The 27,101-nt window shown below is 57.9% G+C and overlaps 1 protein-coding gene across 3 annotated transcripts in view; it reads right to left on the reverse strand.

Annotated features, from left to right (window-relative positions):
• Positions 1-27,101, reverse strand: part of OPHN1 (oligophrenin 1) — a 68,800-nt gene that overhangs the window by 14,885 nt on the left and 26,814 nt on the right. For all 3 annotated transcript variants that reach the window (XR_012765489.1, XM_075435352.1, XM_075435351.1), the window contains exons 4-17: positions 25,232-25,303; positions 15,872-15,973; positions 14,766-14,876; positions 14,000-14,104; positions 12,880-13,009; positions 11,445-11,545; positions 8,419-8,510; positions 8,217-8,295; positions 6,950-6,983; positions 5,180-5,242; positions 4,649-4,723; positions 2,049-2,133; positions 1,621-1,679; positions 44-149 (exon numbers count right to left, since the gene is read on the reverse strand). Coding sequence is in view for 2 of the 3 variants with exons in the window: in XM_075435352.1 (XP_075291467.1) it covers positions 44-149; positions 1,621-1,679; positions 2,049-2,133; positions 4,649-4,723; positions 5,180-5,242; positions 6,950-6,983; positions 8,217-8,295; positions 8,419-8,510; positions 11,445-11,545; positions 12,880-13,009; positions 14,000-14,104; positions 14,766-14,876; positions 15,872-15,973; positions 25,232-25,303 (1,214 nt within the window). In the remaining variant the exon portion in view is untranslated. The remainder of the gene's footprint in view (positions 1-43; positions 150-1,620; positions 1,680-2,048; positions 2,134-4,648; positions 4,724-5,179; positions 5,243-6,949; positions 6,984-8,216; positions 8,296-8,418; positions 8,511-11,444; positions 11,546-12,879; positions 13,010-13,999; positions 14,105-14,765; positions 14,877-15,871; positions 15,974-25,231; positions 25,304-27,101) is intronic.

Raw genomic sequence — 27,101 nt, forward strand, 5'->3', positions numbered from 1 at the left:
TTTCTTCCCCTTACTTTGGCTTTAAAGAAAAATGTCTGCTTACTTGACGAGGTGTTGTATGAGGAGCTCTAACATCTCTCGGTTCTTGTCAGGTAGTTTATAGACCAGTGCGTGAATGGCTCCCAGCCTGTAGTCCAGGTTCTCAGATTCTGGGAAGAAGTAACACAAAGAAAAGTTTGTGCCCTCCACTTTCACAGTAAATACACAAGAGAAAGATAAAGCCAAAGAAAACCTGTGGGAGCTGCTCCTCCTGCAGCGCAGGGCTGGCTGGCCAAACCCGGCGATGGGAAGCAGAAGTAAAGTGAGATTACATAGCAACAGGGTAATCATTGTGAGGAACAAAATGCAGTGGAAAGAGGGAGAAATGAAGCTTGAAAGGGAGCTCAGGGTCGCCCTCTGAGCACGGCCGGGTACTCCCCTTTGCACCCTCGCCCACACACCTCTGCTGGGTATCTTATCAGCCCAGATAGCTGAAACACTGAACAACACGGTAAAACGTCCTGCAGGGAAAAAAACTGAGTCCCTGACCCAAAGAGGTCAGCCTTAGGAGCATAAATAATCCAGAAACAATAAAATACTCGGTGTGAAAAGAATAGTGTGGGATCTTGGTAGCTGGGAAGCTTTAATGGTGCAAGTTTCTGAGGGAGGGCAGGGAAGGGATTATAGTCTTGCACATACCCAGTCATCATTGGTTTAACCAGTTCTGAAACTAATAAATCTTGGGCTGGAGCACAATCAGCAGGTGGTGGAACATTTTCCTTTCCAAGAAAGAACAAGCGTTATTAATTCTCCAGAGGTCCAAACTGAGGAGCAGCAGGTGCTCTCCGACCCTCCCGCTGACTTCAAGGAGGCACGAGGGTGTGAAGGATGCTTTAATCCAAAGCGTTTTGGAGTGTGCCGCGATCCTCCAAACGCAGTAGTGCTGTGCCGAGGGAGACGACAGCCCCCCGCACGCCCCTAGTCTCCTCCTCGGCACGCTGGCTCGCAACACGCTCTGAGGGTGCAGCCTGTTCAGAACTATTACGGCTTATGTGAAAGCAATGACTAACAACCGGGCCGTGGGGGACTGGCCGGCTTGGTGCAGTCGATGCCCTGTCAGCACGCCCCTGTCACTCGGCTGATCGCCGTTAATGCTGGCTGCGGGTCAGTCCCAAGGGCTGCAGCAGAAGAATGTCTCATGAGTACTGGCAGACACTTTGGATTCAACATCCCAGGACAAATTTCACGGCCCAAACGGAGCACCTATCTGTCTGTGTGGCAACAGCACACCCCATTCCCTCAGGTTTCAAACTAAATGTACTATCGAGAAACAAGTCTTGTGGGAGGACACTGGTGCTGATATCAGGCTAGCTGACATCCCCTGGCTCTCCAGACCCTCCAGGAGCATGAAACCCTGTTAGAGGAAAGAGCACTGCGATAGCAAAGGACAGAGGGGAAGAGATACCACCACCCCCCTTGCACAATTAAGCACTCCGAAGAGAGGGTCGCTCCTCCTTCTACAGGGGGAAGCGGCCGGGCACCCCGGTGTCGGGCTGGCAGAGCTCTGTCAAGCGATTTTGGTGTAGGCTGGCTGGGGAGGGCAGGGCGAGGGAACATCGGCAGGGCAGCGGCAGCACTTACTGGCAGCCAGAACCAGCTCTTTGTGGAGCTTGTACGTCATGACGGGTTCGGACAGGTTCCTGCAACAACCAGAAAGGAAAGTGAGCTCTGGCAGGGCAGCGCGACCCGCTCGCGACTGATCTTGAAGGACCGTTGGGCAAACCTGCTCGCCCCCCAGCACCACCAGCTCCCGGCGGCACCCCCCCCCCAGCCAGTGTTATTTAACCAGTGATCCCCATAGGATGCAGGCTTTCTACAACCAGCATATTTCTCAAAAAAAAAAAAAAAAAAGAAGAAAAAAGATCTCCATTCCTCTTCCCAAAGCCTTTGCCACTTCTCTGCCCTTTCCAGCAGCCAGGTGATAACATCTGGCAGTTCACTCCGCTCCTGGCCCGGATCAGCCCCCAGCTCCTTCGCCCGCTTGGGGCAGGTGGGACCTGCAGTGCTACCTGAGATAAAACTTCAGCGAGCTGGTAATCGTCTTGATGTCCCAATCACCGCTCTGGAGATCCACGTCCCCTGGACACTTTGGGTCTGGAGGAAGAACAAAATGGCTTTAAAACAAGGTCCATTCTGAGGCTGTTAGCAAATGGCACGCTCTCAGGGTGTGCTCTCGAGGCAACCGAAGCTACGGCAGCACGTGAAGAGAGCTGCTGATTTTCATGGCTGGGAAAAGCAGAGCAACAGTACCAGCACCAGTATTTTGGAAAGGCTGAGGAGCAGTGCTAGCTAGGGACAGAAGGTAACATTTAAGCAGTGGTAAAAAAGTAGTGATGGCATATTCTCTCTAGTTTGTTTTTCCCAGCACAGCCAAGACTGGCAGAAATGACACATTTCAACAGATCTGAGACACGCTTTCTGATACCCAAAGCTATTCAAGTGTCCAGCTCCAATCCCTCCTTCGCAGCTACCGCCCTGAAGGCTGTTCTGGAAACATTCCCTCTTGCTGCACGGAGAGCAGGGAGCTGAGGGGAGGAGGCACAGCAGCCTGGCAGTACACTTTGCTCCTGCCTACCCTCACCGAACAACCACATCGTGTTTGTGGTACGATGAAGTAAAGGACGTGGTTGGAGGATGGGGCGCAGCTGGGCTAAAGAAACTGCACCATTTATTTTTAAAAAGAAATAGGACTAGAAACAAACAAAAACCTAAAATTTATCTCCTTCCTGAGGTCCGGGATGAAATCCTTCTGCAGCAGTTATTTCTGCGCTGTTGGACTTTCCATCGTGAGTTAGTACACAGTGGGATGGCAAGCGGTCAACCAGACCAATGCACATAAATAAAACAAAAAGCCACTCTCTGGAGGGGTTCAGAGGGGAAAACCACAGAGCTGCTCACAGGGAGGCTGAGAATCAAGAAGCAATAAAAACTTAGGCTCAGTAATTAGTCACCAAGCAAGCGTAACCGGATAGCTGTCTGGAGCCGCAGCTCCATGGAAATCGGGTACAGCTCTGCCTCAGCACAAACCACCCGTTTTCATAAACAACGACAATAGGAAAGGCAATAGTAAACAATAGTAAAAAGCACTGGCAGAAGCCTTCGAGTGCTACATTAAGAGCAGAGCTCTGCGCAGGGAGCTGGTGCGAGCCCCAGGCACATGGCTGTCAGTGCAAACGCACTTTCTGCCCCGTGCTCCAGCCCCTGGCAGGGACGGCGAGATGGGCTCGGCCTTCGGGCACGCGGGACACCAACCTCAGGGCTCACCGCAGGGGCTCGCAGCCTGCCCCGGCGCACGCGTGCCACGGGGCAGGGGCACGGCGGCCGCAGCCAGCTCCCAGCCCGGCAGCGCCCGTCCCGGCACAGCGCAACCTGCTGCGGGGAGCGCGACCGCGCCTCGCGCGCCGGCCACCCGCCGATTCACACGCTTGTGTGGGATGCCAGCCCCAGCGCGCAGCAGGGCTCGCAGCAGGGATGCACACGTTGTTGGTGTACACACTGCGCACAGCGAGGCACCCAGTCCCGCCGGGGGAAAACCTCAGCCCCGCCGCGCAGACCACCTTCCCGGCGCAGCTCTCCGCGACACCGCACCCAGCAGACAGTCCCCGGCGCCCGTCTGCGGGGCTGGCTGAGGAGGAGCCGGGCCGGACCCGCGGGACGAGGCACGTCCCGGTGAGCAGCACCGGCTGCCGCGCTGCAGGAGGGGCTGCCCGCGCGCCGAGGCCCTCAGCATCCCGCATGCTCGTTAACTAACGAGCGCTGACCTTCAGGCCTGGGAATGGGAAGGCAGGCTGCCACCGAGGGACAGGAGCCGCGGTGGCCGGGTGAGCAGGGTTCTTGGCGATGCTGGGAAACCCGTGGCGCGTGTGCCCGCCGGCGCGAGCAGCCCCTGCGCACGGCCCCGGGAGCCGCGTGGCAGCGCGACGTCCCGCGCCCGGGCCCGCGGCAGGGATCCGTCCCCAGCGCGTGACCCCAGGACGCCCGGGTATTGTCAGTGCGTGACGGGAGCAGGCTCGTCCCCACGCTCCGGGGTCACTGCCGCGCTCCATCCCGCTGCCGGCCTTACAGCGCGGGTCCCACCACCAACAAATAAACGCGGTGTGAAGGGAGGGCCGCAGAAAGCACCCCAGAGCAGCAGGGGATGTGCCCCGAGGGGCTGCGGGGACCGAACTCCACGGTGACACTCGCTGTCCCCTCACATTGTGGAGACCAAACTCTGTGCTGATGCTTGCTGTCCCCTCACGCCGCGGGGACCGAACTCCATGCTGGACACTCGTCGTCCCCTCATGCCACGGGGACTGAACTCAGCGCTGGCACTCGCTGTCCCCTCAAGCCGCTGGGACAGAACTTGGTGCTGACGCTTGCTGTCCCCTCACGCTGTGGGGACTGAACTCCATGCTGGACACTTGTTGTCCCCTCACACCACAGGGACTGAACTCCACGCTGACACCCGCCGTCCCCTCACGCCGCGGGGACTGAACTCAGCGCTGGCACTCGCTGTCCCCTCAAGTTGCGGGGACTGAGCTCCACGTGGACCCTGCCATCCCCTCACGCCGCACTCGGCGCTGACCGCGCCGTCCCCTCTCGCCGCGCCCGGCCGGGCGGCCCTTACCGAAGAAGGCGTTCAGCAGCCGCTGCACCTGGATGTTGCTGCCCACGGTCCGGTACACGCCCTCGGCCGCCAGCCCTGCGCGGGAGAGACGCGGCCGCCTCAGACGGGCCGCGGGGCGCCACGGCGGCGCGCGAGCCCCACCGCGCGGCCACCGCCCGCACCCGCACCCGCACCGGGTCCGGGACCCGCACCGGGGGGGGGAGCTGCGGGCACGGCCCCTGCACGGCCGGCAGCGGGGCTGGGCATCCGGCGGTCCGCCATCGCCCACCAGCCCGCTTCTCGCTAGCGGGTGGGGGTGACCCAGCACCCAGGCAGCCGCCGCCCGCCCCCAGGACAGAGACCCCCAGAGCCCGGCCCCCCCTGCCCAGCAGGGAGCGACCTCCGAGCCGAGGATGACAAACTATGAACGAAGGGGGAAATTCAGCGGAACTCGGTGTCAGGGCACGGCAGCGGGCGCAGGGTCTCCCCTCCCCGCCGTGAGCCCGCAGCTCGCCCCACCGCCTCGCCCCGCGCCGTCGCAGACCCCCTCACCTTTCGTCTCCACCGCGTTGATGCACTTCCGCACGAACTTGAAGCCGACCTCGTTGAGCTCCACTGTTGGGCAGAGGGAAGCAGGGTTGGCTGCCCGACGCCCGCCGAGAAGCTCCGGGGCGGCCCCCAGCGCAGACGCGCTCGGCACACGGCGCTGAGCACCCCAGCGCGCAGCCGGGCTCACGCCGCGGCCGCACCGCGCACGGCCCCCCAGGAGGGCACAGCACGCTCCAAATCCTGACGGGAATTACCAGCTCCGTCTGTTCTCCGTTCTTCCCTGAGCGCATGCCGAGTTACGGCAGTGCTCCCTACCCCCTTTCTGTCTTTAATAATCAAAGCATAAATCAGCGTCCCACCGCGTGTGAGCCCGTGTCTGATAAGGAGCTGATTAATGGCTTCCAGAGCACTGCGAAGTCTGCAGTCAGCTCTTCCACATCACAGGATCGTGTAATTTCTGCTTATTTACTTGACTAGATCAAAAAGCAAAACCCGTACAGCTTGCTATGCTGCGCGAAGCAGAACGCGGGGCTTGCGGCCGCCAGTTAACCGCCGACTGTCCCTGGGCCTGGTTCGCAGGCGTCGTGAAGCAGGTGGAGTCAGGACCTTTTTCCCTACACACACAAGCTAAGTTCTGCTATTCTTTCCAGTATCTGTGGAAGAATCGTCCAAGTTATAACGCGAAATATCCTTCTGTTCAGCGCAAACATTTATATTGAATTTCTCCTAAATGACCATGCCGCTGTTGGCTTTGGGTTTTTTTTTCAGAGGGTGCCGAGTTGTAGGAATTTTTGGAGGGTGGTTTTTTTTTTAAACGTAAAACAACATTCTGCTCAAAAAGCCAGGCACAAGACATATCTGGACCTACTCCAGTCACAGCACAGGCCGTGCTGGCGAATCCCGTGAAATCACTGCACTTCCAGCGCGTTGTTTATAACAATTCCCTCTTCTCTGAGCAACCGCGACGGACAGCCCAGAGGCACCTCCGCTCTAACACAGAACGAGTACAGACACTGCTAAGCACAGCTCCACTGGGCACGGAGTGCCTAACACGACTTGAAGCCTTTTTAGCTCTATCTATTAAAAATCGCGTGTATTTACTTTTGTGAAGCACTGAGTCACATTCTTTCCAAGCGTGTAATGCAAACACAGTCAAACAACAGGTTCCATGCTTATGACCCTGATAACGCTACCTCTATGCTCATTAAAGTCAGCTAATTAAAGTGCTGAAAAAGGTGATCTCTCAGATAGAGAACGTAGGTTTTCACCCAGCTAATGAAGCCCCAGGGTTTCTGGGGCAGCAAGGGGCTGTAAACGGGGAAAGGCGAAGCGGGGGCAGCTGCTGCGGGGGCGGTGGGGAGGGGACCTCCGCTTCCAAAACGGGAGACACGGGACACGGCGGTGGACGGGAGCTCCAGGGAACTACGCGGCACCTCTGTTTTCCTACTGTAACCTTCGCTAAGGGAAATGCCCACAAAAATCTCTCACTGGCCTTTTTTCCCCTCCGTTATTTTAGGGTTTAGAGGTGCAAACTGAACTCTGCATCCCGCGAGTTCTTGCTAAATATGAACTGCACGTTGCAACCGGTAACTTTTACCGCTTGCAGCTCATTCTTATCAGGACTCAGTATCAGACACCGGGATGAAAAGGAAAGAAGTCACACGGCCGCGACGGAGGGAAAAGACAGCCTGCTCAGCAGAGACCACGGGCGAGCGTATCTGCAAGGGAACGCGCTGCCCGACAGCTCAGAGAGCAGCAACAGAAGTGACTCACTTTCTTCCTGCTTCGTGATGGGACTGTGGTAGATCTGAAAAGGGGGAGGGAATGGAGGAGGAAGAAACAAAAACATAATGCAATGTGACTCGATATTTCTTTTCAAAATTAAATGCAGCACCCCATAAGTCACCCAAAGCCAACCACAAACAGTAAGACAATCTCCCAAAGAAACGTCACTTTATAACTCAGCGAGATACCATTATCTACACAATAAACGTTTTTTTCCTGACTTCCTACACTTCACTGGAGCACCTGTTTCTAGGGAAAAGGTTTCCCAAAACCAAACAGGAAACTTTGTTTGTCCTTTTGGTGCCCTGTGAAAACGGCAGCTGGACAGTCCGGCACATGGGGGCTGCGGTTCTTTGGTTTCTTTGCTTGCTTTTAACAATTCAAGCGTCAAGACATTCCTTTATCCCATACAGAAATACGTATTTTTTTACTCATAATAAATTGCAGGTGCCATTCTTGGCAGAAAATCAAAAACCCTTTCTATGTGCCAACCCATCACGTAAACCAAGCGAGCCCCAGACACCCCCAAGCGACCGGCTGCCCAGCTCGAGCACGCGGACCCGCCACACCATCCCTCGCCCTCGCCGCTTCAAGCAAGCGGGAGAAAAGTGCTGCGGAGGGTGCCCGTGTCCCATCCCTGCACCCACACCCACCTCCGCAGCCACGCAGCCCTGAGCAGGCCAGCAAGCTGCCCCGGAGCCCACCCAGGGAAAGGCAGCTCTCGGAGGGCTTTCCCGCACTGCGCATCACGCTGCCCGTGTAGAGCGAACGCGGTAAAATGCAGGAGAGCGAGCTGTGCTCAGAGTGAGGGAAGGGAACCCCAGCGGGCGCAAAAAGGCGGCTGAACACTGGTGTGGGGTGGCTGCTCCACGGGCCAGGTTTTCCAAAGGCTGCTCAGAGTGGGGACGGACAAAAAAAAAAAAAAAATCACTTCCCGCAGGCTGGAGCGCGTTGTGAGCAACAAAACCACGGAGCAGGCCCGCCAAGGCCACGGTCCTTCGGCAGCGCGGTGCAACTAGGGACCGCACCAGAGCTGTAAAGGGGGAAAACCACAGCGCCCGTTGCAAGCTGTGCCCCGAGCAGAGCAGCACAGACCCCGTGGAGCAGCTGAGCCGCTGCCGGCACCGGGGCGAGCAGCAGCAGGGCTGTGCAGAGGAGCCCGGCAGTGGCCAGCCCCGCTGCTCGCCGGGACGCGCTGGCAGAGGCACCGCTCGGCAGCACATCCAGCGCCGGGCAGCACCGCCCGGGCACTCACCGGCTCCTTCCCATCCATGGCTTCCATCCACAGCCTTCGATTGGCTTCCGAGAGCGCTTGCAGCGTGATGGTCCCAGACCTGCGCAGGTTCACCCAGGGACAGGCAGGAAAATGAGGCAAAAGATGTTTGTGATGAACAGCCAAGAGCGGTTTCATCCAGGTTTACAGGGCTTGGAGGCCATCTGAATACTACGCATCTCACCTTTCATTAGTTTCAATGTCGAAGCAAAACCTTTTGTCTATGGAGTCCGTCTTTCTCCTCACGCAGGATTTCAGCGTCAGGTCTAAGGTGCTCTAGGAGAGAAAATGCAAGCCGAGGTTACGGAACAGGAGGAACGGAACACGGGAAGATTTCGGTCTCCTCGGCACCCTCCGGCTGCGGCCCGGCACGGCCCTGCCGCAGAGCACCAGGCTCCCAGCGGGTGCCCTGCCGACCCATGGCGTCGGCACCAGGAGCACGGACGGTTCTTCCCACCATCAACAGAGACAGGGATCACAGGCTTCGCCGGCCAGGCTTCCTCTCCTCCACGGCACTACCCCATATACCAGCGCTGAGCACCTCCGGGACAAGCAAGGTGCCTCCACAGAGCAGGAGCACTGCTGCGAGCAAACCTCACCGGGCTCTGAGGCCACGACCACACGTGTCTGTCACCTGACACAGCTGGGTCCTCATTTTTATCAGGCTTAATCGATGCCACCAGTTATCCACAGCATTCATGGTCCAAGCAGCGCTACAGAATCACAGAATGTTCGGGGTTGGAAGGGACCTCTGTGGGTCATCTAGTCCAACCCCCCTGCCGAAGCAGGGTCACCTACAGCAGGCTGCACAGGACCTTGTCCAGGCGGGGCTGGAATATCTCCAGAGAAGGAGACTCCACAGCCTCCCTGGGCAGCCTGGGCCAGGGCTCCGTCACCCTCAGAGGGAAGAAGTTCTTCCTCATGTTCAGACGGAACTTCCTGTGCCTCAGTTTGTGCCCATTGCCCCTTGTCCTGTCACTGGGCACCACTGGAAAGAGCTTGGCCCCATCCTCCTGACACCCACCCTGCAGATATTTATAAGCATTTATAAGGTCCCCTCGCAGCCTTCTCTTCTCCAGGCTGAACAAGCCCAGCTCCCTCAGCCTCTCCTCGTAGGGGAGATGTTCCAGTCCCCTCACCATCCTCGTAGCCCTCCGCTGGACTCTCTCCAGTAGCTCCTCATCTTTCTTGAACTGGGGAGCCCAGAACTGGACACAGTACTCTAGATGAGGCCTCACCAGGGCAGTGTAGAGGGGAAGGAGAACCTCCCTCGTCCTGCTGGCCACACTCTTGATGCACCCCAGGATCCCATTGGCTTTCTTGGCAGCCAGGGCACACTGCTGGCTCATGGTCACCCTGTCGTCCACCAGGACACCCAGGTCCCTCTCCGCAGAGCTGCTCTCCAGCAGCTCCACCCCAAGCCTGTACTGATGCATGGGGTTGTTCCTCCCCAGGTGCAGGACCCTGCATTTGCCTTTGTTGAACCTCATCAGGTTCCTCTCTGCCCAACTTTCCAGCCTGTCCAGGTCACGCTGAATGGCAGCACAGCCTTCCGGTGTGTGTACCACACCTCCCAGTTTGGTGTCATCAGCAAACTTACACACAGTGCCCTGCGGGAATGGGAGGCTAACTGGCCAAACCTCGAGTAGCTGCGCTCTGGTGGAAGGCCGGCCCTGCGGAGCTGCGCTCTGGCCCTTGGTGCTCATGCACGTGCCAAAGCGGCTTTACGTGACTCCACAGCAGAAACCGCTTGTATCGTGACTGTGAGATCCCCACGACTTTGCAGGGGCTCTGAAGGGACACCCAGGAGACCTCACAACCAGCCGGACCCTCAGGCTGAGTCTGCATGCCTGGAACGCGTTCGTCGCCCCAACTGTCACCGCCGCTGCGTCTGCGAGACCGCTGTCAGAGGTGCATCAGGCAGACCCGGGACAGCCCGGCAGCAAGGACAGCCTCCTCCAAGACCACGTCTGGCTTCGCGCTGTGACCATAACCTCCTGGCTGTGTCTTCTGTGTGCACTGGTGGGCTGGTTGGTTGGGGTTTTTTTGAAGAGCTCTCCTTGTAATCGTGGTGTTTGAAGCTGTGTGGCCAGCTGTGACCTGAAGCTGCAGATTACCAGACTGCAAGAGTTTGGGAAGGGGACTAATTTACATTTTTACAAGCCCCTACCCTGCATTAATTGGCCTTAGTAGACATGTTTATGGCATAGATGACAACAGATCTCTCCAATCAATGTTACGGACATTTCTTTGCCAAGGTCTCCACCAAGGGCTTCCAAAAAATACATTTTATTTTATTGCTGCAGTGTGCAGATGGCTGCCAAAGAACAGACCATGAGATCATGAACTGGAGAGCAGCACGCCTGACCGGGAAGCCCCCGGGGGACCTCGCTCCGTGGCGGAGGAGGGCGGGGGGACTCAGCCGGAGGCCTCTGCTGTGCTCAGAGCCACGGTCCGTCATCCACGCCTGCATCCTACCCCTCCTCTGTCACGCGCAGGAACTGCAGGGAACTCCCAGACACATCACCCACTGCTAAAAACCAAAGCATTTTGTGAAAGAAGCAGTTCCCCACACCGCTGCCTTACTGCACAGTCTAGAGCTGCAACTGCAGCCCTCTCCTCCTCTCCTAACACCGGTCCCACTCACAGGGAACCAGTTCAGAGAATAGAAATCAAAATCACAAACCAGCGAGTGTGCGAACGTGTCAAAGCAGAGAATTACTGCTTTTGGAAGCACTCATCTAATGACTCCAGCAATTCAAGTACTTGCAATCACTGCCAGAGGGCTCTGTGCAAACCAGGCTGCAGGTTCACCGCCCATTTGCATGGAAAAATAATAAAAACCAGCTTGTCTAGAAAGGCAGAAATTTCCCACTAGACCAAACTCGCAAGTCACCACTGCCCGAACGACGCGAACCCACGGCCCCGCTGCCAGCCCTGCAGGGCTGCGGGTGGTTTGGGAGAGCGGGAGGCGAGCTGCTCTTCGCCGCCGCGCTGCCTTCCGCTCGCCCTCAGCTCCCGCCGGCGCGCCAGGCAGGAGGGGACGCGCAGCCCACCCCTCCGCTCTGTCAGCGGGGCTGGCCTCTGCTGCCCTGGCCGCGCGGGCTGCCCGTCGGCTGGCCCACAGAAAGAGGAGACCCGGGCCGAGGCAGGGTGGGACCTGATGGCTGGGCTGACGCTTGCAGACGCCCCTCCAAGGAACCAACTCACTTGCTTAGCTCCAGGCTTCTGGTCCATGGGCGTCATCCGTAAGGTCTTCGCCTCTTTCTCGTACTGGCAGTAATATTTCACCCAGGAGATGCCCAGGGCCCCTGCAGAAACACACGGGAGGCCGGAGTCAGTGACAGTGCCTTAGTCGGGTGCAAGCGGCAGTGCACAGTCAGCATCTCCCGCACTGCCCTGGGGACGGACGCGTCCATCACCAGCGTCTCCCCCAGCGAGACCCAGGAGGAGCAGGAGAGGAGGAGCAGGAGGAGCAGGAGGAGCAGGAGGAGAGGAGCAGAGGAGGAGGAGCGGCGCCCTCCCAAAGCGCTGCTGGTGGAAGGGCCTTTGTGGGGCTCTGGTCACCAGCCAGGCTGGTTCGGCCAAGCCCAGCCACGACCTACTCTGGCAGGAGCCTACGTGTCTTGAATGCTCGTTTCGCACAGACACTGCTAATTTTTTCTTTGATGAAAACTTGGTAGTAAATACAACAGCATCTTGAAAACACTCTAAAGTTCCTACTTATAGCACACTAGATTTATCGTCACTTTTCTTTGTTGTCTTACCTGAACCACTTTGTATGAAATACTTCAACTGATATTTTTTCTGTAATCTGTTTTTAAGATGCAGCTGTCAGGAGGAACAACTCTTTTCATACTCAGTTTAAAGCAGAAACTTAAACAGAGGCAGCACACAGCCACTGGCATGCAGGAACCTGCAGCATGTGTTTGTGTCTACATGTTTTCTTTTAAAATCAGGATAAACATACATACAAATATATGTATAAATACATTTGTATATATCATCCAAAAATTAACTGCTCACAAAGTAAGTTGTCTGCAGACTCGGAGGCCACAGCGCTGCATACAGGCTGTTGTCCCCTGGGTGTTCGTGCTTGCGTGGCCAGGGAATGCTACAGTGAGTATTTGTAAAAGACTGAATTTGGCTTGATTTGGTTCTATACAGAATCTCATCTCGCTCAGCAGCTTAACTCTCATTGCCGCTTAACACTTCAGCCGTGCTCGGAGGCCCTCAGAGACGCTGCGGGAGGGAAGCTGGGCAGGACCCCAGATTCATTCTGATAAAACGCAGCCAAGGTGCGATCTGCCAGGGCTCCGGACTCGGCAGCGCTACAACAGAGTAATAAATCTCATCTAATTTGAGCGCAGGGCAATTAGCTCCTTGCTTACACGGCTCATGTAACCCAGAGAAAGAGCTCCGTGCCACTGCTGAGAAAGCTGGCAGCTAAAGGTACCGGTGATTCCCCGGGCACGGGGTGCCCTGGCAGGCAGTGATGCCCCGGGCCGCGCAGCACACAGCGATGCCACGGCTCAGGCTGGCCTGGGCACGGGAGCCAAGCACAGCCCATGCCGCGGGGCTGTGAGCAGGGCTGCCCGGGCTTACACGTTCTTTAATGCATTCAGGTGGGTATAAAAGCCATTACATTTCTCCTGAGTGTACAGGTAGCCCTCAATGGTCGGCTGCCCGGGCAGCTTGCAGGTTAGGGGGGCTTCCTTCATCCTCTTCTTCAGGTCTTCCAGCTCCTCCCGTGTGCTGGAAAAATGATTCCTTGTCTGTCAAGAGAAAACAAAAAGAAGCACATTTGAACATCTGCAAAGAGCGAGCTTCAGGTAGTGCTGGCCAAATTTTAGGTGCTTTGGCAGACACAAATCGTTCCTCAATGCACAAAATGCAGAAGCCACTCCACAGATTCACGTGAGAACTCCAGCCATAAGACCCCTGGGCTCGTAGCAGATGGTTGAAGAGACAAGGTTTAACACACTGTGCATGGAAACGGTGCTGGGGAGTCAGGACTGGGAGGATGCTTGTTCTCTCAATAAAAGACACTCAGCACGCTTTCAGGCTAGGTGGAGCAGAAGGCAGCACCTGAAGTGCTCTTCGCGCCGCTGTTTCGGTAGCAGGTGTGTTCTCCTACAAACACGGGCGTTGATTCCTCAGAAGAGCACGCTACGCTGCCTGGCATCAAATCATTTCTAAAGAGTCACATCAACACAGGCTACAAGATGAAGGCATTTCTATGGAACACCTCTTAGACCAATTAACGAGCCAGCAGCAAACTCAGCTTGGCACGGATTTGTGGCTGTTGTTCCATGGGATGAGGGCCAGTCACGAAAGACTGAGGATAAAAGAAACAGGAGACAGCTATTTTACCCCATGAGTAAGCTTTGCCAGCGGAGGAGCTTAGCAAAACACGTAGCAAGCCGGTACCATTAAGATCAAGATTGGAGGCCTTTTTAGGAGACGTGTACAATTTCGATCCCACGAAATTGGAAGAAATTCTCAGGTTTGTTTTGCACCAGGTTAAATGACACAACCACAACAGCCCCTTCCAGACAAACACTACAGCAGCACCTGCAGGCTCTCTTGTGCAGGAGAGGAGAAGATACTTGTGAACCGAGAAGGAAATGCCTTTCTCTGCACCTCCCACAACGCAAACACGGGCAGTCTGTTTTGCAGGGAGCAGCCTTGCCACCAGAGGCGTTTAAACACAAATGTGAATGGGAGTCACATGCAAAAAATACTTCAGCTGGGCAGGAACTCACATTCTGCAGGCTGAGCTGAAGCTGCTGCTTGTACGGGAGGAAATCCTGCGTGAGCTCAACTGTCAGGTTGTTGTAAGTAAAGAGGCTGTGGAGAAAAGCCAGCACCTGCACAGGAGGGAAAGGACACAGACTAAACTTCTCTTCTATACTTCTAATCAGAGCAAAGATAGACAGGAAACAGAGTTTCAGAAATTACATACACTAATATATTTTTTTCCTTACAGCTTTGGAGTGATGCAAGTCTTAGTATGACTTCTCCTCCGCAATGTCCCTAAAGCCCAGGCCTACCACCCACACATCTGTCTTAATAAAACACACCCAAAATGAAAGACCCTGCCGGGAGAACAAGCGCAGATCTGCAGGCTGCTTGTCCACGAGACCCACACGATCCCACGCTCGACTGCGCCTGGTGCCAGGGCAGAGCCACCCACCCAGGGCAGGGTCCTTGCACCACTGCAGCCTGTGCCACGACAGGGAAGCGGAGCAGATAACAACTCCAATAATCCACAACGACCTCTCGCTACCTACAGCATCCAGCCTGTTCCTCAGGATCGACTTGCAGACATGAGCAACAAGTCTGGGGCTTCCAGCAACCACCACTAAGGCTGTCGAGCTGCAGCCATCCAAGTGTGCAAGGCCAACTCCTGCTCCACCACAAGACTCCCCAGGACCGAGTCCAAGCTGGTGACTCCCCTCTTCCTGCAACTGTCAAGTCAGCACACCTGAGCATCAAGCACCAAGGCCTGGAAGAAAAGGCAGCCCCTACCGGTTCAACGATACTGAATTTCTTGCTCTCTTGTACTTCCTGGATCTGGTAAACATACTCGAGGGAGGACTCAAAGAAATTGTGTCGCTCTTTGTCAACCTGAAGGTCAGCCTGGAAGAAAGAGGGAGAGGTGAAAAGACAAAATACGTCACATCTAGCGTGACAATATTTGACCAGCATTTGTCTGTCAGCCCACAAATAGCTCTGTCCTCACTTAGGAAGCAGCCGGCCAAAGCTGCCCAGCCCAGCTTTCGAACACTTTGCACAGAAGACGACAACATCGGCTCTTCTTCTCAGGTCTGCCCTTTTCTGGCTCCCTTTCACTTCTGGATCCAGAACCTCACCCCGCCCTTCAAGGACAAGGCTTTCCCGAGGCATGTTTCTTATTTTAGCATAAGCTGCTTCTCCACCCGCAGCCCTGCACTGGTGAGGACAAGGCCACTGTCACGATCCCCTCGCCCGACTCCTGGTACGACCCAAACCCAGCAATTTCAGAGCTGCAGCACCAGGCAGGACAACGTGGCATGCCGTGTTACCCCAGCTGACACAGATTTTGCCTTGCAAAGATGTTTGTAGGTTGATCTGACAACTGGTTTGACAGATCTGATTTGATCCGACGGCTCTGATGTGGGCTGGAACAGCTCGGGCTTTCCTTCCTTGTCGCAAGACGTTTGGGGGCAGCGCGGGCTGGAAGGGGCAGCATCCCTCCCCTGCCTGTGCCACAACCACCCCTGCACACACCAGCAGCTCGGCAGGAAACTAGGCTGGCAAAAATAACAACAACCAGTTGTTTTTCAGCCAGATCAGTTCCCTGAGCCAGTTCAAAGGGCGGCCAGTCCCCAGCTGTGCCGGTGTAACTGGTCACTGCCCTACGCAAGGGTGAGAACAAGGGCAATGCACAAAGCCACTAATGCTGCTTGGCACCGTACGGTGAACTGCCACCTCCACATCCCTGGTCTCATCCATGTGAACAGGCTTTAGGTAGATTTAATTGCTTATCAATGTCAACTGGTTACTGAAAGGGATGATTTTTGCCCCCTTTTTTAAGATTTAGAGCAGCTGGTGGTGCTGATTCTGGACCCAACTGAAGAGAACTGCATACGCACCTCCTGTAATTGGGATTCCTTCTTTTTGGAAGACAAATGCAAATGGCGATCCAGCATAGAGTAAAACTTCTCCCCATCCTTCTCAAACTTCTTCTTTCTTTCCTGTATGCAAGAGTTGAAACAGAACCAGTTACTGACATTTTTCAGATAAGAACATGCAACAACGCCAAGATCTTTCCTGCAATTCAGCATTCCCATGGAAAATCCCGGTCGACCCACCCAAAGAGGAGGCCACTGCCCATTCGCTCTGCTTCCACCGTCTGTCGCTTGCCCTGGATTTCGGTCAGCCTCACGACCAGGCTCTGGCAATACTCGGTGGCACAGGCACTTGCAGTACTTTGTCACATCAGCATTGTGGCAAAAGCCCCACCGATGAGGTGTTGCTCCCCCCTCAATCTCTTCAACGTCAGGTGACCCTTGAGGCACACCAACACATCAGACACCCACTCACCCTTAGCCAATGTGCTGTTCGCTTGCTCGGAAACAGCTGGGCACACACTCGAATGTCAAGGACGCGTCTGACGTGAGAAATGGTTTGTCGGGAGTCTGGCCATTGTCTGTTTTGAAGCTTTTCTCGCGTATTTCTGACAAGTACCAGAACGAAAGCAGAAGGGCGATACGTGGGAGGGCAGTCACCGTCTCCTTATTAGCAGCGGTGGAGACAGAGCTCGCAAACCTGCGGTCCAAGCCGCCGCGGGTTTTACTGCACAGTGCCCAGCCCCAGCGCTGGCCCCGGCGCGTGCCGCCGCCAACGGAGCTGCTGTACAACACCCCGTGCGAAGGCTTCCCCTCTCGCAGGTCCCCCGCAGACGGGCTGGCTCCGACTGGTCCACCTCACACACGCCTTCCACGGGCGTGCAGACACAAGGTGCGGACTGATTTGTTAAGAAGCAAGACTTTGTGAAGGGACCACTATAACAAAAAGAGTTGTTTGTGCCAGCAAACCTGAATGGTTAAACGTCCAGAACGAGAGCAAAAGGAGACATTTGAGAATGAAACCCAGAGAGAACGCAGCGAGGAGCTGAGCTGAGGACCAGGCTGGCTGCTCACGCCTTGCAGTGACTGTGAAACCACACAGGGCTGTGGCAATCAAGCAACAACCACGAGCAGAAGCCAGGCTGACAGACAGCCACATCAGGTGGTAATGGAGCCACCGCTGACTGCTGAGAGGCAGCTGAGCTGTTAAAATGAGGAAATTCCAGCCTGGCAGCAGCCTCAGTGCCAGGTCCAGGTAGCTGAGGACTAGTGCATACATACTACAGGGTATGCACAGGATGCCCAGATCCTCTGCCTAGCTTTGGAAAGCTCAAGAAAGTGGAAGGCAGAGCTGGGAAATCCCAGCCTCCTGCGGAACTAATGGCATCTCTCAACAATTATCTCCTAAAAGCCCTGAAATCCCAGTCTCTCAGAAATTCATGAATAAGCAAACACGCACCAATGCCACCACGAACCAGAGCAGATGGACTCTGCCAGACTGGTGGATATTAGCTATTTTCCTCATGAATTAGCAGTAACCGCAAAGTCTGAAGCTGCTTTTCCTAAATAAAGTCCTTTCTCTTTCTTCGGTCGGTTCTCCTGCCACGAAGTTTTGCTTCCCTGTTCCACTTGCCCAGACTATCCAGTCTGTCTGCTGGGATGTCGAGCACCGCGGGGTCCCAAACCTGGCTCAGCACGGCCAGCCCCTGCCTAGCACCCGCTCCCGCTCTCTCCTCAGCCCCTCGCTCACAGCGGCTGCTGCTGCTCTGCCTCCGGAAGAAGAACGGTTCTGTTCTGGTGCGCACACACAGGGAAACGCTTGCAGGTTGTTTACTGGAGCACGTGAAGCTTCCACAGCTCCCCACGCTACCCATCGTGGGTAGCACCCGCCAGAGAAGGGCAAGGGCACTCATGCCCCTGGCAACGGCTTTGCCGGAGGAGCAGCCTGCCGCCAGCGCCGGGCCGTGCCGGGGGACGCCGGTTCCGCAGAGGCACCGCAGACGAAGGGCGGACGGGCATCACTGCCGGCTGCCTTCCCGCGAGGAGGATCTGCTGCCCCACAAGACAGCCCTGTTCCGCTAATCCTTGCCCGTTGCTGTTGGGAAAGCACAATTCTTCTGGAAGAGCGCAGCAGCGCTTGCAGAGGCACCACTCGAAAACCCCTGCTTATATTTAGCTGTCCGGAGCAGGGCGGGCTTCGCCCAGCAAACCCTGCTACCCAGTCGTTACAGCCAGCGTCCCGCAGAGGCCGGGTCAGCACCAGAGCCCTGGGCAGGGGGCAGTTTGTCTCCTGGTACCATGCCCGCAGCCTCGGGGACACTGCAGCTCCGCGCTAGCAAACTCCTGCCTCGGAATAGAATCACAGAATCACAGAATGGTAGGGGTTGGAAGGGACCTCTGTGGGTCATCTAGTCCAACCCCCCTGCCCAAGCAGGGTCACCCAGAGCAGGCTGCACAGGACCTTGTCCAGGCGGGGCTTGAATATCTCCAGAGAAGGAGACTCCACAGTCTCCCTGGGCAGCCTGGGCCAGGGCTCCGTCACCCTCAGAGGGAAGAAGTTCTTCCTCGTCTTCAGCTGGAGCTTCCTCTGCTTCAGTTTGTGCCCGTTGCCCCTTGTCCTGTCACTGGGCACCACTGAAAAGAGCTTGGCTCCATCCTCCTGACCCCCACCCTGCAGATATTTGTAAGCATTTCTAAGGTCCCCTCGCAGCCTTCTCTTCTTCAGGCTGAACAAGCCCAGCTCCCTCAGCCTCTCCTCGTAGTAGAGATGCTTCAGTCCCCTCACCATCCTCGTAGCCCTCCGCTGGGCTCTCTCCAGTAGCTCCTCATCTTTCTTGAATAAAGAGATCCACAGCAAGCCCAGAGGAGCAGAGTCCTCCGGCAGAGAAACCTCCCTCCAGCAGCGCCGGCGCCAGGAAGGACTGGCAGAACGAACCACCACCCTCGCCACCAGCACCCCCGATACGTCAATCCAAGCCTGGAGAAGCAAAAGCATTTGCAAAGCAGCAATGTCCTCGTCTGTAAGGTCACGCTTCTGGATGTCTGTCTGTGCCACTAGCTGCCACGTCTGCCGCAGCCAGGGACCCAGGCTTGTTTCCGTTTCCGCAGCGAGGAGTCAGCGGACCCCGAGGCCACAGAAGAGAGGTGGGAGATGGCTGCATGGAGGGCACGGGCGGCCGACGCAGCACGGCAGGCCTGCAGCTCACACCGCTCCGCTGCCGGCTTCTCGCGCCTCGGGGAGGGCGGCTACGCCGGCAGCAGGTCCCAAACGCCCCGGCGACACAAAGCTGGCTCCGAACCCAGGCAACGGGAGCCCAGCTACCCCCGTGGCGGTGGCTCGCAGAGGCAGCCCCTCAACACAGCCAAGGCCGGCGCCAGCCCTGCTCCTCCGGGACCTGCGGGCGAGCGGCCGCGGGCTGCAGGGTGCTCCTGCGCTCCAGGCACCGCTCCAGGCGCCCCGTCCCGCAGCGCGACGCTGGCGAGCGGCATGTGGAGGGTGACGCAGCCGTCCCCAGCCTGGCGGAGCGGCCACAAGCGACAGCAGCCGTGCTCCAGCCCAGAGTGGGGACCAAGCTCTCCCCTCGCCCGCGCCCCGGCTGGGCGCTGCCCGGCTGCCCCGGGAGCTGCGGGAAGCGCAGGCGAGGGAGCAGGGAGCGGCCACCCAACGGAGCCCGGCGCTGACGGCACGGCACGGCAGACGGACACATGGCTCCCGGTGAGAGGAGCGTCCCGTCCCCAGGAGAGGCCACGTCACGGTGGGTGGCCATGGTGCCTGTGCGGAGGAGAGCACGAGCTGGGACGCGCACAGCAGCTCTGCCACCCGCTCGCGCGGGCAGCACCCCAAGGGCAGACACCTCCCGTCCTGCAGCAGAGGATTACCGGCTCGGGGGAGCAATGGAGGAGCTTTTTCTGCAGCAGAAGCTCGGAGGCCAGACAGCGAGAGCCTCCTCCGCCTCCTCCAGTGCCCGCGGGCGGGCAGGGGCACGCAGCCATGCCGGGGGTGCGGAGCGCCGAGCTCTCCCTGGGATCGAGCGGATCGGGAGCGACGGACGAGGCGGACACGGGCGTGCGGAGCACGGCTCGCTCCTGCAGGAACACTGCTGCCGTGAGGAGAGGAGCGCAGCGCAGAACGGCATTTCTCGCCACTAAAAGCAGGCTTGTCAATCATGTCCCACTCTGGCTAATTAACATATAACTGAAAAGCTGAAGGATGAACTACAACTCCCTCCTGATTGTCAAGCCAAGGCTTCTAACAGCTTGTTGGCTGCTGAACAGAGCAAGCCAAGACAAAGAACAACACAAAAAAACCACCCAGACTGAAGCACAATCTGGAAACATGAGCACAAATTAATTCCTCATGAATATTCAGCAAAGGACATCACTACCTTCCCACTACGATTTGCCAAGTCCAAGAAGCCACCCAACTTTCATTTATCGGCTCTCCAAGAGGAACGGAGGCGACGTCACCTGACAGCGGGCCGTCGTGCAGCCGTGCAGGCGGGCGCCCTCCGCACGCCCCGCTCCCTGCGCGTCAGCGACGCTGCTCCGGCCAGCAGCGCGCAGCAGCCCCAGGAGCCCCAGGAGCGGCACAGGCTGCCCAGCAGCCGTCCATCCGCCAGCAGCTTCGGCCAGCTCTGCGAGCGTGGGGTCCGGCACGGCGGTGGCTGCTGCCGGGAGCAGGGCGAAGCCGGAGCCCCTCGGCAGCCGCTCGGTTCCACCCTGACTGAGAGACGGAGCAGCCCAGGACTGGGGGGAGAGAGGGGCAAATGGACTTGCCAAGCGCTCCCTTAACCATTACTTGCCAATTCGGATCCTCTGCAAAGACCCGATGAACCCGCTGCTGCGGCATTTCCCGGCCCAGTATGCCCTGTTTTGATGAAGGCAACAACAACCCAGCCAGTAACAAGCCAGCAGCGTGCCCTGGGTGCCAAGAAGGTCCGTGGTACCCTGGGGTGCATCGAGGAGTGTGGCCAGCAGGTCGAGGGACTTCTCCCCCTCTGCTTTGCCCTGGTGAGGCCACATCTGCGGTGCTGCGTCCAGTGCTGAGCTCCCCAGTTCAATGTTTACACGGAAAAAATACTTCATGCCTGAGTTTAACTCATTTTTATGATGCATCAGCAGTTAACACAAAAAAAGATAATTTCTAAAAAGTAAAAAGCTGTTGACGGGTGCAGGAAGAGCATTTCTGTAAAACCACACTCAGTTTAACCTGGGCTTTTCCCCTCGCCCACTGCGTCCTCTCAAACACTCCTTACATCTTGCTCCCACAGAGGTGAAAACAAGTAGAAGTTATTGTCGTCCCCTTCTTTTGAAATTATTATTGAATGAAATATTAATAACAGAATTAACTAAGTGCTTTTAGGAATATGTATTATCTTCTGTGCCAGAACTTTTTGAAACACGTTGCATTTATTCAGCATCCCAGCGCGCAGTAACCATGCCTGCAGCAGCCTACAACGAGTCCACACAAGCTTCTCCCCTCTGACTTTTTTGGTTTGCTTTTCGTTTTTGTTTTGCGCTTTTTTTTTTAAAAAAAGCTGTCGCCTTCCAAGTGGAATTGGACCAAAATTTCTTCTACTAAATCCTCCTGAACATCATAACCGTGGCAAGGCTCTCAACGAGAGCACCCCAGCCGCGGAGCAGAGCGGGCCCGCAGCGTGCGGGCGCAAAGCCCAGGGCGCTGCCGGGACGGACGGCACCGTCTGGCTGCGAGGCCGCTGCGGCTCCGGGCCACCACCAGTGCCACCCTCCCGCCTCGCCTCCCCGCCTGCCGCCAGCACACCCCCAAATCACCCCAACCCCCCCACACCCCAGCGCGGCTCCGCTGCCGGCAGTCCTGACACCGGGCGCGCCGGGCTCTCCGACGGCTCCTGCCGAACACAGCCGGCGCGCGGTACAGAACCCACCGAGCCACAGCCCGCGGGGACCGCGCACCCCGCCAGCCTCCGCGAACGCGACCGAGCGTGACAGGGGAAAACGGAGCACCCCGTGCGCGCTCTCCCTTAGGTGACGCCTGCCTGGTACCGCCCGTGCCCTTCCCAGCGCTCTCGACTACGCCGGTTCCCTCCCGCGCTCACCAAACCAGCGCTGCACCCCCCGCCCCGGGCTCGCGCCGGCTCGCTGGCGTTTGAGCAGGGCCAGGAGCCGGGGCCAGGGCCGAGACATGGGTCAGCTTGGGGGAACCCCGACCCTCTGCTTCTGATCCTGATGCCTGCACATACCAACATTTACCCACAAGTGACGGGAAGAGCGACGATCCCACGGGTCGTGGCTAGCGGCGGCGCGGGGGACAGCTGTGGCGGGTCCCGGTGACCCCCCGGCTCCCCTGCGCGGGAGCAGGCCATCCGACCGAGGAGGCTCCGCTCAGCCCGGGAACAGGGGTTAAGGCCGGCTCAGATGTCTCAGCCAGCCCGACTGGCTGCTCTCCAGCCAGAGGCACCACAAAGACCCGATTCAAGGGCTCTTCCTATCTGGCTTCAGCATCTTGCAGAGAGAACAGAAAACATCTCACAGAAGGCGGCTCTGCCAAAATATGGGAAACGAAGCAGAGGGCACAAGGTCTCTGTGTCACGTCTCCGGTCCGCTCCACAGCCCGGCCCCGGCCTCCGCCCCTGGCGTAAATCAGGAAGGATCTACTCGGGGGATGCCAGCCAGCGGGCGCATGGCAGCAGCGGAGAGGGACCCCTTGCCGGCAGAGCACCCTCTGAGGAGTCCTCATTTGTATTTCACGCCTTCTGCTGAGGGACAAAAACGACCTGGAGGAGCTCCGCAGGCTGGCGAGGGAAGGCAGGCGCCGTGCCTGAGGCGGTACTCGAGGACGCGGCCCAGCACAGGCTCCCGTCAGGGAGGCATCAGAGGCGAGGGGCCGGCGGGGGCTCGCTCCGCAACACTCGCACCCGCGCAGGGCTGCAGGCGGTGTCGGAGACGTGTCCCCTCCCCGTGCATCCCCGTCGGAGACGTGTCACCTCCCCGTGCATCCCCATCGGAGAACGTGTCCCCTCCCTGTGCATCCCCGTCGGAGACGTGTCACCTCCCCGTGCATCCCCATCGGAGAACGTGTCCCCTCCCTGTGCATCCCCATCGGAGAACGTGTCCCCTCCCTGTGCATCCCCGTCGGAGACGTGTCACCTCCCCGTGCATCCCCGTCGGAGAAAGCGTCCCCTCCCCATGCCTCCCCGTCGGAGAAAGCGTCCCCTCCCCGTGCATCCTCATCGGAGAAGGCATTACCTGCCTGTGCATCCCCTCCCCGTGCATCCCCTCCCCGTGCATCCCCTCGCCGTGCGTCCCCGTCGGCGCGGGTGCAGCCGCGAAGGCAGCGGGGTGCGGAGCGCTGCCCTGCGAGCCCCTGGGTGCCAGCACCTCTGCTGAGCTGCGCAGAGCCCTTCTCGCCGAGGTGCCCCTGACACCTCTGCAGCTCGTATTCCTCATGAGAAACAAAACCCAAAGCCAAACCACAAAGACCTCCAAGCCGCCGGCAATGAATCCCTACCCTCCGCCACGCTCCCAGCTGCTTCCGAACAGCATCCTGCCACGGTCATGGCCCGACGCCTCCGCCCGGAGTGCGCTGCCCCGTCAGCAGGGACCGAGGAAGGGCTGGGAGCTCCGAGGTGGATCTGTGTCAGCGCTCGAGCCACCTCGCTGCGGGACCAAGAGCAGCGCTGGCCAGCCGGGCAGCAGGAGCAGGGGGCAGGGTACGCACCCCGCTCTCAGAGCAGAGTGCTCTGGGCTGCAGACAAAGTCATCCTTACACACCTTGCACACCTGAAGGGCTACCCGAGAAGAAAACAGCCTGAAGGACACCTCATCGCTGTCATCTTCACATTTGCAGACCGGTGCCCTCGTAGTGTTCCACAAACACAGAGGGGGAAACACGCGTGACCTTATCCCCGCCACTCTTCTCTGTGTCTGCGCTGGCCCTGCTGTTAATGCGGACAGACCCAGCAGGAGGGAGCCTGGGCACGGCCGCGTGCTTGTGACAAGAGGCCAGCTGCAAGACGCGCCGGCGGGAGGCTTCGCCCCGTGCCCAGCAGGGAAGCGCAGGAAGCTTTGCTGGCACGAGACCGACGGCCGCGGCTGCCGCCTTCGCCGCGCTGACGGTGCCGCCGCCTTCGCCGCGCTGACGGTGCCTTCGCCACGCTGACAGTGCCACCGCCTTCGCCGCGCTGACGGTGCCGCCGCCTTCACCACGCTGACAGTGCCGCTGCCTTCGCCGCACTGACGGTGCCACCGCCTTCGCCACACTGACGGTGCCACCGCCTTCGCCACACTGACGGTGCTGCCGCCTTCGCCACACTGACGGTGCCGCCGCCTTCGCCGCGCTGACGGTGCCGCCGCCTTCGCCGCGCTGACGGTGCCGCCGCCTTCGCCACACTGACGGTGCCGCTGCCTTCGCCACGCTGACAGTGCCACCACCTTCACCGCGCTGACGGTGCCACCGCCTTCGCTGCGCTGACGGTGCCTTCGCCGCGCTGACAGTGCTGCCCTCGCCACGCTGACGGTGCCTTCGCCGCGCTGACAGTGCTGCCCTCGCCACGCTGACGGCGCAGCGGCCTCTCGGAGAGGCGTTCTACACACACAGTTGTACCGGGGGATTCTGAAGGGCAGGATGGTGACCAAGTATCGTTTCTCAAATCCCGTATTTATTAAACGTCAAAGAGTCCAGATGGGCTGGGCTGAATCCAAGCCCCAAGTGTTCTCCAAAACGTCTCCATTTCTGAGCTGGATCAGAGCCAGCCCCATTTCAAGCTGCCGCCAAGTAACGCGGAACCTGGACTTCTTGATAGCAGACAAGGGAAAAAAGTATTTTCTGCTCAACATGTGCAAGAGTTGCTTTTCGTAGTTTGTCTCTTTAAAAGTCTGGTCCTTCTGAAAGACTCCTTAGATGCCTTATTTAAATATTTCATAACAAAAGCCCTATGACTATAATCAGATTGGGACTGCCGGCCTCTGCTGCTCTTTCTCCCTCTGCTCTACCTTATCAATGGAAAGTATTTTATTCTCAGTAGCACTGAATGGACAAAGGGGAGCAGAGGGAAAGAAGCAAGGAGTATCTCCTGATCCCCGGTCGAAACAAGCACTCCTTGCTCAAGATGGAGACAGTGCTGGAATAAGGCCAGAAGAGAACCCAAAGAATTCAGGAAAAGGTTTTGGAGCCTCCTATGATTGAAAAATCAGACTAAAAGTCACAGCACAGACTGCCTCGTGCCAGCAGCTGAAAGCCAGCATTAGATGGGGGAGTTTCTGAAGCATGAAGTTGAAATGTAGTACAACAATTGTCTAGTTTTTAAAAAATAACAAAAAAAGCAGTGGGAAAAATCAAATTCAAACATAGTAATAGAAAACATATCTGTTTATATTTAAAACAAACAAATAATCAAGCCTTACCTTGGTGAACCCTATTTGCTCCTTCCGAAAGTTTTCCAAAGGTTTGATCAGCAAATCACTAGCGTTCTGTACCTACAAAGCAAAGAAAGGAGCAGTTTAATCACAGGACACAGATTAATTTTCTGCTAAATAGAGGCTGAACAGGGCTAGAAGCCAAGGACTCTTAGGTTTTGATGTCTCTGACTGCAGACTTGCTCTCTGCCTGTAGGCGCAGTCACTTCACCCCTCCGTACCCGACTTCCCCACCCGTAACACGCAGCAAACCCCGGTCGCGGCACCGCGGCTCCGGGGCTGTCCTGCAGATGACAGCCGGGCTGCCCCCAGCTGCCACCAGCCCGGTGCCGCAGGCTGCGCTCAGGTCAGGGACAGCACCCGCCACCCACCCCGCTTTCAGGGACCCGCCGTCCCTGTCGGACACGGGAAGGCTGGCGGAACTGATGCTCGAAGCACGGCGGCTGCGGGGTGAGCCCTCACCAGGAGCAGCCCCGGGAGGCAAGGCTGCTTGTTTAGCTCTCCGAGAAGCACAGACCAGAACCAAACGTATGCTCAAAGCACACGGGAGACTGCTACTTACTTCAGCTCAGCTGGGCCCCTGCCTGCCAGGAGCTGTGCTGCCTGCTGCGACGGCAGGGAAGGGACAGAGCAGACGTGCTGCTGCAGCCGCTTCCCCTGTGCCGCTGCCGTCGGCTCCCCTGCTGCGGACACGCCGGCCGCACTCCCTCCTGCCGCCCCGGCACGCCGCTGCACTGGCCCTGCTTCCCGCGACAGCACCCACCCTCGTCCTTAACGCAAGGCCACGACGGGTCAGACCCCAGAGGCAGGGACGTGTCGAGCCGCCAGCATCTCCCAGGGAGCACAGCAGCCGCTCGCTGCCACAGTCCTGAATCGGTCTGCTGTCCTCAGCAACACAACCCGCCAGAGCTCTGCAAGGCCCTGGTGGGCAGCGGCTGCTTCTCGGAGAAGGTGTGATGCAGGGCCCAGGCTCTGGCGAGCAGCAGGCTGGGCTGGGGCCGGCTCCCTGCAGTGGCTGTCTCAGGGTCTGGGGTTTCTCACCACAGACAGGGCTGGGCTGGACGGCTCTAACGACACGGTTCTCAGCTAAACGACGGACTTTCCTTCTCCTGAGATGCAGCCGGAAGACAAACGACAGCCGGTTATCTGTCACGGTGAGAGAATAACAGTGACAGCTAGGGAAAATGGAAAGCCTGCCTGTGCCTCTTCCACACCTGTCAGACGTCTGAACGACGCTTTCCTGGGACACGCTCTGCACCTCCACTCCAGGAACCCACCGGCAATCTCACTCCAGCTTGTGTCGCTGGCTCCCGCTGAACCCTGGCACTGGGACACGACCCGAGGTCTCTCCCCGTCCCTGCTGCTGCCGCAACAGGCCCCGGCCCGCGCTCCAGAGAAGGGGGGACAGCACTACGCTGCCACAGCCCTTCCAGGTAATTTAAAACTGACAAAGATGGTGGGAGTGTGAAACCTTCCGAGTGAGCTACTGTAAAGAGACTGGTCCTGCAAGCGGAGTGGAAAAACAAAGAAAATGTAGAAAAGTTGGACAGCATCCCTAAAGGCACCCATGATCCCTGAACTGACCCTTTCCACCCACTCCTCCTCTGCGAAAGCAGCCGCTGTATCTGGGGTGTAATCAATAAAGGAATATCTGACGGTGTTCCTCCAGCCTCCCACCGCTCTCCTTCCGCTCCCTGCCTGCCTGTGGACCCGCAGCACGGCCGCTGACGTCCCGCCGGCACAGCCACCCCTGCCGCGCTGGCCCAGCCGGCAGCCTGGCACCAGCTCCCGCCGCCGCACGAGGCAGAGGAAAGCAGAGCCAAGCAGCACATTCCTGGCTCTCTACCGAGCCTAACCT

Source organism: Opisthocomus hoazin, chromosome 14, assembly GCF_030867145.1.
Source record: "Opisthocomus hoazin isolate bOpiHoa1 chromosome 14, bOpiHoa1.hap1, whole genome shotgun sequence".
Lineage (NCBI taxonomy): Eukaryota > Metazoa > Chordata > Aves > Opisthocomiformes > Opisthocomidae > Opisthocomus > Opisthocomus hoazin.